Source organism: Rhinopithecus roxellana, chromosome 17, assembly GCF_007565055.1.
Source record: "Rhinopithecus roxellana isolate Shanxi Qingling chromosome 17, ASM756505v1, whole genome shotgun sequence".
In the NCBI taxonomy this organism is placed as follows: domain Eukaryota; kingdom Metazoa; phylum Chordata; class Mammalia; order Primates; family Cercopithecidae; genus Rhinopithecus; species Rhinopithecus roxellana.
The window spans coordinates 61,706,911-61,719,976 of NC_044565.1; the positions used below are offsets into that span (position 1 = coordinate 61,706,911).

At 35.7% G+C, this 13,066-nt stretch overlaps 1 protein-coding gene across 4 annotated transcripts in view; it reads right to left on the bottom strand.

Moving 5' to 3' along the window:
* Positions 1-13,066, bottom strand: part of WDR35 (WD repeat domain 35) — a 73,091-nt gene that overhangs the window by 33,784 nt on the left and 26,241 nt on the right. For 3 of the 4 annotated variants that reach the window (XM_030921552.1, XM_030921550.1, XM_030921549.1), the window contains 3 exons: positions 9,198-9,258; positions 2,774-2,918; positions 507-576 (listed from right to left, as the gene is read on the bottom strand). In XM_030921552.1, the coding sequence (XP_030777412.1) occupies positions 507-576; positions 2,774-2,918; positions 9,198-9,258 (276 nt within the window). The remainder of the gene's footprint in view (positions 1-506; positions 577-2,773; positions 2,919-9,197; positions 9,259-13,066) is intronic. The other variant, XM_030921551.1, reaches the window with a different exon arrangement.

The window sequence follows — 13,066 nt, forward strand, 5'->3', positions numbered from 1 at the left end:
CAGAGTTTTGAGCATCGGATAAGAAATGAGACAACAGTTTTATAAACAATAGGCACTACTTTAAATACTCTGAGAAAACCATTTCAAAAACTATTTACTGAAATAGCAAATTATATTAGTTTCTAAACAAAAGCACATTTTCATAAAGAAACAGTTAACTATATTATCTGCAAAATATGTGCACTCACTAATGGTAGATGGACAGATAAAGACATAGACAGATGGGAAGGTGTGAGGAGGGGAGGAGGAGTTATGTTTTCCAATATTTTTAGATAATATGCTTTTCTAAGTAGTATATTAGACACTTATCACCATCTACCATCTTTATTTCAGTCTAAGAATTTTTAAGATCTAGGAAAAAGTTTTCAGAAGAGAATTTTTTTAAATAATTGCTAAAATAACATCCTATTCACTGGGAACAAATTATTTTTCAGGTTTCAAAATAAAATTATAATATTTCAAATCTACGGATATTAACATTTTCTAGAAAAATTAAAATCACCTACTTGAATGGCTTTACTATAATCAAGCACACCATCCATTGATCCAGAAGGGGTATCATCAACATGATAAATTCTGCAAAAAAGATCAGAATTTCAAAGAAAGTTTAAGTATAATTTATACTATTTCATAATCTCTAGAATAAACGACTAGATAACATCAATTAATACTTTTATTTAATATAAAAATTCTGATTATTTTAGAGTGTTCTCAACACAGTTAAATCCTAATGAAGATAAAAATTATCTACCAGGTGTTTACTAGTTATACAAATGATATGCTCCTGAAAGCTGTACCAAAAACATATCTGAACATTTAATCATATATTCCCAATGAATTTCATTAAGCCCAGAGAGATGTTTTACCTTACTCTCCATATGAGCATCAGTGAAGAGTAACATCTAATTCACTAGCTTTCTCTGCTGTTTCTCCATAATTTCTCTTCTAGCAATGTGTTTAATGAAAGTAAACGTAAGTGGATTTAGGAGGTTCTAATTAATGGAACTTCTGCGCTGAAGTAAAGAAGCCTTTCCTACCCTTTCCTGTATTAGGAAGAGGTATCACTTCTGGACATCCACTGTCTCTCTAGTACCTGTACCTGTATTATTTTTTTTAAAATAAATTTAAGGGGTATAAAAGTACAGTTCTGTTGTATGGATATATTGAGTAGTGGTGATGTCTGGGCTTTTAGTGCAACCATGACCCAAGTAATGTACATTGTACACATTAAGTAATTTCTTATCCCTTACCCCCTACAACCCTCCCACCGAGTCTCCAATGTCTATTATTCCACATTCTATGTCCATGTGTACACATTATTTAGCTTCCACTGGTGACTTTTGGCAAATAATTTAAGCTCATGTGTCTGTTTCCTCTGTAAAACAAGAATAATGAACACTGATTAGATTTATGAAAGTGTCTGGCACATAAGAAGTACCCAATAAATGTTGGCTGTTATAACCATCATCAACTGTACTTTAGAAATGAGGAAACTGAGTTCTAGGGGGAACCTGCTCAAAGTTACTCAAACCAGCACACATATCCCAGGTAGAAATATAAGGAAATGCTGCCTTCTTGATTTAAACAAAAGTCAGAATCTCTTTAGCAGACTACAAGAAGACACTCTGGAGAGGATAGGCTTTTTGCCCCAACTTTGTCCTAAGATCTATGTTCTCCCACAAGATTGTAGGCCTCTGCTCATTACTGCTACCACGGTAAGTCCGACCAGCATGAGGACTACCACACGCTGCCCTCAAAGAATCCAAAGGTTCTTTCCATTTGGTCTTCCAGCACCACTGAGAACACAAGATATAACATTTTTCAATGTTTTTTTCCTGCCTCCACATGAACTCACATACCCAACATACTTTTACTGAGGACCCACCTCCTATCTTAGCACAAGAGTGAGTCTTAAAGGGAAGGAAAGCGGAGTCTGAAGGAAGAGTGTGAAGGAAGATAATGATTCGAAAAAACACCTAGCATTTCTGTCATGACTCTACCACTTACTTCTGCCAACACAGGCCTATGTTCCCATTAAGAATCCTTAGGTTAAAACATTCAACAAAATGCTTTACTTACAGGCTTAGAGTAACAGCAGCAGAACAGCAAACACAGAGTATCACTAATAGAGACAACATAACTTACAAAACACCGTAAATGCTTCTTCAGTTTGAGACTACTGTGAGGAATCCCTCTATCCTGGCTTCTAACCTATCTGCTATGTGGCAGAGCCCTTTTTACCCCACTTACTAGAAGTAATTCCAACTCCAGACTCCTTGGAAACCAGGGCAAGAAAAAGAAGCTAAGTCCTCAGTTCATCCCACCTAAAGACTTCTTCCATATGTGTGTCTAAAGGCCTGCCTTTCCTCTGGTCACTGATATTAGAATCACCCACCCTCTTGGGAAGACCTATACCAGTAACGTATAGGAATAAAGCCTTAGTTAGATCCTTGGATCTCAAGCGAATAATCATATTTTAGTATAGCATATTAACTCTAATCTGGTGGGGAGGGTGAGTGAGGACAGCCATTTCCTTATAAAAACACAGCCTTCCAATCTTTATCTCTAAGGGCTTTCTTTTATTACACTATGCTACCTCTCTTTTATTTTAATAAATTTAAACACATAAATTTTAAAGATAATCAAATTAATTGAAAAAATATTTCTACTAATCAAGACACTACAGTTATTAAGCATGACAATTTATAATTACTATGTCTGACTTAAATGTGATATGCTTGAGCTACTAAAAGGTATGTATCAAAAGATATACCTTTCTCTCCCTTCTTTTTGAGACCGTGTGATCTGATTAATTTCCAATGCTGTGAGCTTCTTTGCCACACGATACTGCCAGGTATAAAATGCTTCTTTCGAGGCTGCTATCACATGGGTTTTTGTCATTGCAACAAACAGTGGTACTATTAAAAATAACATTAAGATAATTTACAGTTACACAGAATTGCAAAATGTTTGTGCTGCAAAGGCCTTTAGTAATCACGAAGTTCAACCCCTTATTTTATAGGCAATATACCCCCACATAGTCTCAAAATACCCACACATGGTCTCTGAAATCAGAAAAGAATCAAAAGCTTGTGGAATCATACAAAAATACTAACTCAAAAAAATCAAAGACTCAATTGCAAGAGCTAAAAAACCATAAACACTACAAAGAAAACTTGGGAGTACATCTTTATGACCTTTGGTCAGGCAATAATTGGCTTCTTAGATATGACACCAAAAACACAAATGACAAAAGAAAAATCAGACAAATTGGAGTTCATTAAAATTAAAAATATTTGTGCTTCGGCCGGGCGCGGTGGCTCAAGCCTGTAATCCCAGCACTTTGGGAGGCCGAGGCGGGCGGATCACGAGGTCAGAAGATCGAGACCATCCTGGCTAACACGGTGAAACCCCGTCTCTACTAAAAAATACAAAAAACTAGCCGGGCAAGGTGGTGGGCGCCTGTAGTCCCAGCTACTGGGGAGGCTGAGGCAGGAGAATAGCGTAAACCCGGGAGGCGGAGCTTGCAGTGAGCTGAGATCCGGCCACTGCACTCCAGCCTGGGCAACAGAGCGAGACTCCGTCTCAAAAAAAAAAAAAAAAAAAAAAAATTGTGCTTCAAGGGACACTATCAAGAAAGAAAAGAAAAATCTCCCAAGTCCCTTCCTAAGGAATATATTCTTCTAAACAAATAATTTTTAATATTCCTAATATGTATTGGAAATATATTCTCCCAAGCAAATAGTTCTTTTCATCTGTCCCATTTCTTAGAGAATATTTAATTGAACTCCTACTGTATATCCTTTTATGAAGTAGATAGTCTCATCAAATCCATCTTATAGATAAATAAACAGAGGTTTAAAGAAGTAGAACAGGCCGGGCGCGGTGGCTCAAGCCTGTAATCCCAGCACTTTGGGAGGCCGAGACGGGCAGATCACAAGGTCAGGAGATCGAGACCATCCTGGCTAACACGGTGAAACCCCGTCTCTACTAAAAAGTACAAAAAACTAGCCGGGCGAGGTGGCGGGCGCCTGTAGTCCCAGCTACTCGGGAGGCTGAGGCAGGAGAATGGGGTGAACCCGGGAGGCGGAGCTTGCAGTGAGCTGAGATCCGGCCACTGCACTCCAGCTTGGGCGACAGAGCGAGACTCCGTCTCAAAAAAAAAAAAAAAAAAAAAAAAAAAAGAAGTAGAACAACTTGCCCAAGGTCACAAAACACAAAATAAACAACATAAAATTAAACATTCATACAAAATACATAAAAGCAAAAAACTCCTTCAAAAACGGATTATACTGTTTTCTAAATTCATGAACAATCAAAACAGTGTAAAACTTAATTTTTCTATTATAAATACTATGCAATGTAATCATTAATATGGCCAGAATAAAGACATAACGTTACTAGGAGGTACCATTTATAGAGTTCTTGCCAGAGTGCAGACAAAGGGTATGTGAGGCAGCAAGAGACTTAGAAACTGAACAAAGAATTAGAAACTAGTCTGATAGTTTGATGTTAACTGAGTGTGTTAACAACTCAGGGATTTAAATTCAATAATTTTTATATGCTAAATAACTCAGTCCAACTGAGTAATTTTTTTAAAAATTCTTTTTTCACTATAACTGTCAAGATTTTTTCATTCAAAATATCTGCTATTACCAACCTCTGGAGGGAGCTCAAAGCCTTTCTTGGAAGGAGCACTTTGCTGAAAGCCATGCATGGAGAATGACAGGAAAGCCTCCACGGTGTGCTCCTGCCAGGTCAGGCTGCTCTCTCCTTTCCCTGACCTGGTCTTCACTAAATCTTAAGACATTTGTTAAATATTCAGTAAATTCCACTATGGATACTCTAATGCTGGTAACTATTATGCTCTTAAGTGTAATTTGAAGCAAGTTTGTACACCTTAACTGCTTTCTAATAAAATATCATTTTTTCCTAAGTATATAAAAGCATTCTTCCAACCAATGTTTACCTAAAATTATAAATTACACTCATGTTCCTTTCTTTTTGATAGAACCTAAATACTCACAAGGGTTTATCATTAGCCTGATTACTTCAAAATTAAAATGTTAGTGGTTCAAGGTAAGAGTCAGACTTCTTGGATTCAAATGACAGGCACTTGCTAATTCTGTGGTCTTGAATAAATTATTTGTTCTCTCTGAACTTCAGTTTACCTACTGTAAGTTGCAGATAATAATAATGCCAACCCTACAGAGCTGTTTTAAAATTTAAGAGAGAGAACAATATAAATATCATATAAACATATAGCATCGCACAGAGCCTGGCATAGAGTAAATGCTTAATAATACTTTTAAAAGACAGTATTTATTGAATGTTTAAAAATATATGACAGGTAGTGTTCTAAATATATAACATATATTAACTCACAACTTCCCTATAAGGTAAGCATTATTATCCTCATTTAGCAGATAAAGAAACTGAGGAATGTGAATTTGCCCATATCACACAGCTAGAAAGTAGTAGAGCTGGACACAAACCTGGTCAATCTGGCTCCAGAAACTGCTCTTAACTACTAGAGCAGACTGACCCTCACTAAGGATTAAGAAGTATCAGTTAGACATGGTTGCTATTATTCTTTCCATTTTTATCACCTACATAGGATTTTATAATAAAACCATATATAAATTCTCAGTTACTACAAAAAATACAAATATATCTGAAAAATATGTTCTTTTGAATCAGTAAGGTGGTGATTTCAGCAAATTCATATGGGTAGATAATCCTGTCTATATATATTTTGCTAGATCTTTATTAAGATTCATCCCACCTAGGCCGGGCACGGTGGCTCAAGCCTGTAATCCCAGCACTTTGGGAGGCCGAGACAGGCGGATCACGAGGTCAGGAGATCGAGACCATCCTGGCTAACACGGTGAAACCCCGTCTCTACTAAAAATACAAAAACTAGCCGGGCGAGGTGGCGGGCGCCTGTAGTCCCAGCTACTCGGGAGGCTGAGGCAGGAGAATGGCATAGACCCGGGAGGCAGAGCTTGCAGTGAGCTGAGATCCGGCCACTGCACTCCAGCCGGGGCGACAGAGCGAGACTCTGCCTCAAAAAAAAAAAAAAAAAAGATTCATCCCACCTAGACTAAGCTTCTATGAAAAGCAAAACAAAATTGTAACAGATACACTGTTTTAGGACAAGAACACAGCCTAGATGAAAGCCCTCCATGTCCTTTTTGACTGTTCAATATCTGAAAAGAAAAACATCTGAAATATCTAGAAAAGTTATTGGATTTTTTTTTTTTTTTTTTTTTTTTTTGAGGCAGGTTCTTGCTGTGTCATCCAGGCTGGAGTGCACCGGCACGATCTTGGCTCAGTGTAACCTCTGCCTCCTGGGTTCAAGAGATTCTCCTGCCTCAGCCTCCTGAGTAGCTGGGATTACAGGTGCATGCCACCATGCCTGGCTAATTTTTGTATTTTTAGTAGAGATGGGGTTTTGCCATGTTGGCCAGGCTGGTCTAGAACTCCTGACCTCAGGTGATCTACCCGTCTCAGCCTCCCAAAGTGCTGGGATTATAGGAGTGAGCCACCGTGCCCAGCTTGGAAAAAAAGTTTTTAAGAAAATAACTATGCTTTCATTAACTGAACTTTGTAATGCTAATAGGCAGTCATTACTAGCCAAGCAAGAATGTAAAATAATTTAAAACAATCTTGGAATTCACATATAAATAAAACCTGCTTGTAATATTTTAATGCTAAGGCCTGAAATAAATGCCGACATCTGTAATGTTCACCCACTTTCCCATTTATTCATTTCTCAGCCCTTTCAAGTGCCGGTAAATTGAAATTTCACTGAAATGTTTTCATCAAATTAACTTTCTCTGAAATATATGGAAAACCTAGTGCACAAGTTAGATACCATCACTAGAAAGCTGACCATGTGCTCCCACTAAAACGGCTGCAGCATAGGCAAACGGGTACTAGATGGCCACTTTCCATGCCTTCATTCCTCTGCAAATGCCGTTTTCTTTCCTTGAAACGTCACCTAAAGAAATACTTATTTTTCAAATTTCAGCTCAAATGAAACCTTCTCTAAGTAGAAAGATGTCTCTGACATCCTTATGCACCAATAACCATTTGCCTGGCACCTAGGGCAATACCTAGCATGCAGTAGGGAAGCGGTAAATCACTGTTCAATGAATTAACTAGGTTTTAATTATTCGTTCAGAAATCCCACAGGAAATGTCATAATTAATTTCTTATTATTCCCAGTGACCAGTAGTACCTGAAACAGTATATACTCATTGATAGTTTGCTAAATAAATGAATCATCATTTTTTATTTACATGATAGAAAATTTCCATGCATTCAATAAACATTTATTATCGGCCAAGGCAGTGTTAGGTCATGGGGATACAGAAGTTAATTACACATAGATCTTTAAAAAGTTCAAAGTCTAGTGGGGAAGATAGACAAGAAAATTAATAAGCACAGTGCAGGTTAAGAGGTATTATGGATGGAAGCACACCAAAGGTATTATGGGTGCTCAAGAAAAGAGCACCAAAAAAGGATACCTAACTCTCATATGTAGAGTACAACAGAGTCCCACAAACTACACTTCTATAAAGTTTCTACAAAAATTGTAAAGAGGAAGAATAGATGGCAAAAGAAAAATAATAAATTCTAAATTCTAGAAGAGTATCACTCATATACTTTTTTTGTTTTAGCCTCCAGTCCTCATAAACATTTGGCATAGAAACTTTAAAAAGGAATTTTACAGGATATGCATGAAACAAAAATGTTGAGTCTTTGGCTGTGTTCACTGCAGGCCAATGAAAGAACTGTTTGTTAAAATCTCAGCTAGCGAGACTACAAAAAAAAAAAGTTTTGAGACTCAAAAATACAAATAATCATGCCCTCAAGTATTTGCCATTTTATGAAGAAGGATTTACATTTAGCTTTATTTTTAAAAACAGTCTACCTGTGATAAAAATTACTTTGAGATTAACCCTATCACCATTACGATTCTATGTTAAAACTTTGGATATTAAAAGAAAAAGCATATAATCTGAAGACTGACAAAATTTACCTCTTAAAGACTGTTATGTTTCTAGTAAACAAGAGATATTTATGTGAAGAGAGTCTGTAATAATTTTAAGCTAAGCTTTTTAACAAGGAACATTAATGTGTATATATATGTGTGTATATAAACATATACATATATAAAACATATAAACATGTCTATGTAGCAATGAATGTAAGACACGAAGTTGAAATGTGTCAATATATCTAAGTGAGTAGGTTATCAAGACCCTATAAAGTCTTTGAGGTCATTATTTCTCATATTTGCTTTTATCACCCAAAGAGCTTAGCAAAATGCAAACACTCAAAAGGCAACAGGCATTAATATTTAATTGCTTAGGCTAAATGTCCAATCTGAAAAAAAATGACTAGTTCTCAGGTTCTCAGGAATAATGCAATGGGTTTTTAATTTCTTAGATTTAATAATTTTTGCAATACTGTATCCAATATACTACCATACACATTAAAAGAAAATCATTACTTTTGGAAGTTACAGTGAAATGGCAACAAAATGCTTGTTAATGATTTTTAATAATCTACTTAGAATAAGATTTGGAATTTTTAATGGGTTACTTTCATAGTTATTGCGTAGAGGGAATAGTAAATCTAAAGTAACAAATGTCCTTTGAAAACAAAAAGTCAGGAATTTTTTAAACTGTCCCTATTAATAGACTCATTTCATTAGAAAAATCTGGAAAGGGCAAACTCACTTTTACAAGCAGCTAAAGTGTTTTTATGGAACAGAGGTATTTACAAGCAGTTTATTAATAATAAAAGTGGTTTAATAGCAAAATTCTTTCTATAATCCTAATTATTACATACTAATCATTACACTGCATACCAATTCCTACACAATTATATATCCCATTTAAAGCGAATGATGGTACCATAGCAGTTGTGAAATTATAGTGGATTTTAGATAGAGTAACTTTATAATTTACTGTCTTAACCAGGATGCTTTTGAGAGCAAAATGGGGTATTAAGAATTCTATCACGGTAACAGATATAAACTGGTACTGGATCTGACAGTGTAGGAAGTATGGTCTTTCTCGTTTTAGAAAACACCATTCTAATTAATAATACCAGTGTTAGGTTTTTAAATTCATGTTACAAATAAAATCTGATTGGAAAAGAAATAAATATTAACATTTACTTACCAATATCAATGTATTTGGGATCCAAGGCAGTACCAATAGAATTACAAAGAACTAGTACAAACTGTGAACAAATAAAACAAAAAGTATCAGATCTCCTGCTTATGAACAATAAAGGAAATGTGCTTAATATACATCATGCTTATCTCTTTTTCAAATATTGCTAACTGGGAAATAACTGATGAAACTGTTAGGTACAAAAAATAGCAGCCAAAAAGAAAAATGATTTACAGCATTAAAGATCAATTAATACTAAACCAAGGCTGCTTTCTCAATGTAATGGGGTAACTGGTTTTCAAGAAGACACAAGAAACACAAGTACTCTGGCTATTTTTCAACATTTATACAAGCGGTCTTCAAAAAGTTTATGGAAAATGTGTATTATGAAAAAAATGCATGGATTTAAAAATTGTTTGCATCAAAATAAACGTGTACTAACTTGTTAAAATATGTCTGAACAGGATCTAGTTTGAAGCACTAAGAAGGAGATGGTAGCAGTTTGAAAAAAAGCCCTGTCAAAGCAACATTAATTCTGCTAAAATTGAAGCAAGAAAAAACATCAAATTTATGGTGCAGCTTGGGTGGAAGAATGGCGAAATCATCAATCCTTTATGAAAAGTTTATGGGGACAATGCCCCAAATAAATCAGCAGTTTACAAATGGACAACTCATTTTCAAAAGGGACAACACAAAGTAAAGATGAAACCTGCAACAGCAGACCATTCATGTCAATTTGCAAGGAAAAAATTAATCTCATCTTGCTTCTGCCCTAATTGAAGAGGACTAACAATTAACAGCAGAAACAATAGTCAATACCACAGACATCTCAATTGGTTCAGCTCACACAATTCTGACTGAAAAATTTAAGTTAAGCCAAATTCCCACTCAATGGGTGCCAAATTGGTTGCACCCAGATTAGCTGCACACAGGAGCAGAGCAGTCAACAGAAATTTCAAACAGGTGGTATCAAGAACCTGAGGCATTTCTTCAAAAATTGCAACAGGAGACGAAACATGGCTTTACCTGTATGATCCTGAATGCAAGGCACAATCAAAACAATGGTTACCAAGTGGTGGAAATGGTCCAGTCAAAGCAAAAGCAGACTGCCAAGAGCAAAGGTCGTGGCAACAGTTTTCAGGGATGCTCAAGACATTTTGCTTGTTGACTTTCTGAAGGGCCAAAGGACAATAATGTCCACTTATTATGAGAATGTCTTGAGAGAGTTAGCCAAAGCTTTAGCAGAAAAATGCCTGGGAAAACTTCACCAGAGTCTCTCCCCAGCATGACAATGCTCCTGCTCATTCTATTCATCAAAAAAGGGCAATTTTGCAAGAGTTTCAGCGGGAAATCATTAGGTATCCACTTTACAGTACTGATTTGGCTTCAGGCTTCCTTTTGTTTCCTAATCTTAAAAAATCCTTAAAGGGTACCCATTTATCTTTAGTTAATAATGTAAAAAAGACTGCATTGACATGGTTAAATTCCTAGGACCCTCAGTTCTTTTGGGCTGGACTAAATATCTGGTATTATTGCTTACAAAAATGTCTTGACCTTGATGGAGCTTATGTTGAAAAATAAAGTTTCTATTTTTATTTTTATCTGTTAATTCCATTTTTCCATGAACTTTCTGAAGTCCCCTCATATTTCTAAAGTTTCTGATCAGCTATAACCTCAAAACTCATTTTTATCCTATGATCAGTTATATAAGAGCTAATTTCATTTGTTACCGTTGCACCAAATGTCTCCATCTCGTTCTCCTCCTTTGAAGCAATATATAAATGACATGAGAAATTCAGAAAAATTCAGTTAACTCAAAAAAGACATGATTCAACCTAATGAAAATGGCTTATATACAAATAATCATCAATGACCAATATTAGGAAAATAATCAAGCATAATGCACATTTTACATCACATTGTTTTAAAGTGATCATTTCATTTTTCTTACTATTAGTCTCTGTTTCGGTATCTTGCACTAAGAATATTATTCTACTTAGATGTTTTTCCTGACTAGAACAACAATTTCAAATAAACCAGTTCTTTATGCACTATTAATACAGACTTTCTTTTTTCAGCATTTGATTAAAATTTGTTTAATTACTCAAAACATCTCAGGTACCTCATAGATAATATACATCTACTATTACCCATAACATTTTTTAAAAACTAAAAAGAACTCACTGAATTAATTTCATAAATATAAACCAAATAATAAAAATTATATTTAAAAAAATCATTAATTTACTCTTCCACTACTTAAAATAAGCTTATTTACTGCCACGAAATACCACAAATAAATTGTATTTTTAAAATACATCTTTCATTTTTATCAGTTATACATGCTAGTAGTTTCAAAAATCAAATAGATCCACAAGGCTTCTTACTAAAAAATGGCAGCTCCCCCTAAGTTCACATTTCCTGCTCCCTTTACCGATCCTTTTGCTATTACCTCCACAAATCTAAGTAACGTGTTTACACTGCTACTTGTTTTATTTCAATTTAGTCCATTAGCTCTTGCCTCCCCACTACAAATGACAAGTCTTTAGCTTCCTTTCATTCCCTTTTCCACCCCACCCCTTCCACACAGGGGCACATTTCCATCCCTCTCTCTATTTTTAATGCCATTTTGTCAGATCAAAATTTAGGGTTGAGTATGTTTATTATACTTCAGTTAAAAGGTGTTTTAAGTTTAAAAAGGGTGATTACATCATTTTGACTATGTAAATGCTATTCACAACTCAGTCATCAAGTATATCATGATTTATTTTCTTTTCAAGCATATTCTTTCTCTGTAGTTGATAATCGTATTTTTTCTCTTTGATTAGTCTTCTATAGGCTTATTACTAACAGAAATCCCCAATAATCCCTGAATTATGTATATCTTGCTGCAAGGGCTCAAATATATCAGGTAGTCTATTAATGTCATCCCCCTGAATTTCTCTTGGAGCCTTCTGACCTTGTCTCCTCTGACTCACTGGACACGCTGCATCACGGTCAGCTGGTACACTCTTCCTCACTGGTGTCCACTCTACTATTTCTTCTGCTTTCTTGGTTTATTCCTCATTTTGTTAGACTATTTCCTAAAGTAACTTCCTAAGATAGGGAAGCTTGGAAGGGAAATTTTTAGTGAGTTACACATCTAAAAATGTCTGTATTCCACCCATTTATTTATTTACTTATACTTTGAGACAAAGTATCACTCTGTCGCCCAGGCTGGAGTGGAGTAGCACATCTCGGCTCACTGCAACCTCTGCCTCCAGGGTTCAAGCGATTCTCCTGCCTCAGCCTCCCAAGTAGCTGGGATTACATGCACCCGCCATCACACCTGGCTAATTTTTGATATTTAGTAGAGATAGGGTTTTGCCGAATTGGCCAGGCTGGTCCCAAACTCCTAACCTCAGGTGACCTGCCCACATTGGCCTCCCAAAGTGCTGGGCTACCCTCATATTTAATAGTAGTTGACTTCAGCTATGGAATTGTAGATGGAAAACCACTTTGCCTCCAAATTTTAAGTCAATTCTCCAAAGCATTGCTGTTGACAAGTAGAATGTCACTTATGATCCCTGACGTTATGAAATCTGTGTTTCCTCTCTGAAAGCTTGTAAGATTGTTGTTTTCTCCCCAATGTTCTGAAATTCCACAATGATGTGTCTCGATGTGGAAATGTTTTTATTCACTGAGCTAGGCACTTCCAATCCAGAACATCAAGGAAAATTTTCTTGAATTATTTTTCATACTTCCTCCCCTATATTTTGTATATTTTGCCTGTTCACTCTTTTTTATTATTTTCATTTATTTATTTATTTATTTTTGAGACAGAGTCTCACTCTGTCACCCAGGCTGGAGTGCAGTGGTGTGATTTCAGCCCACTG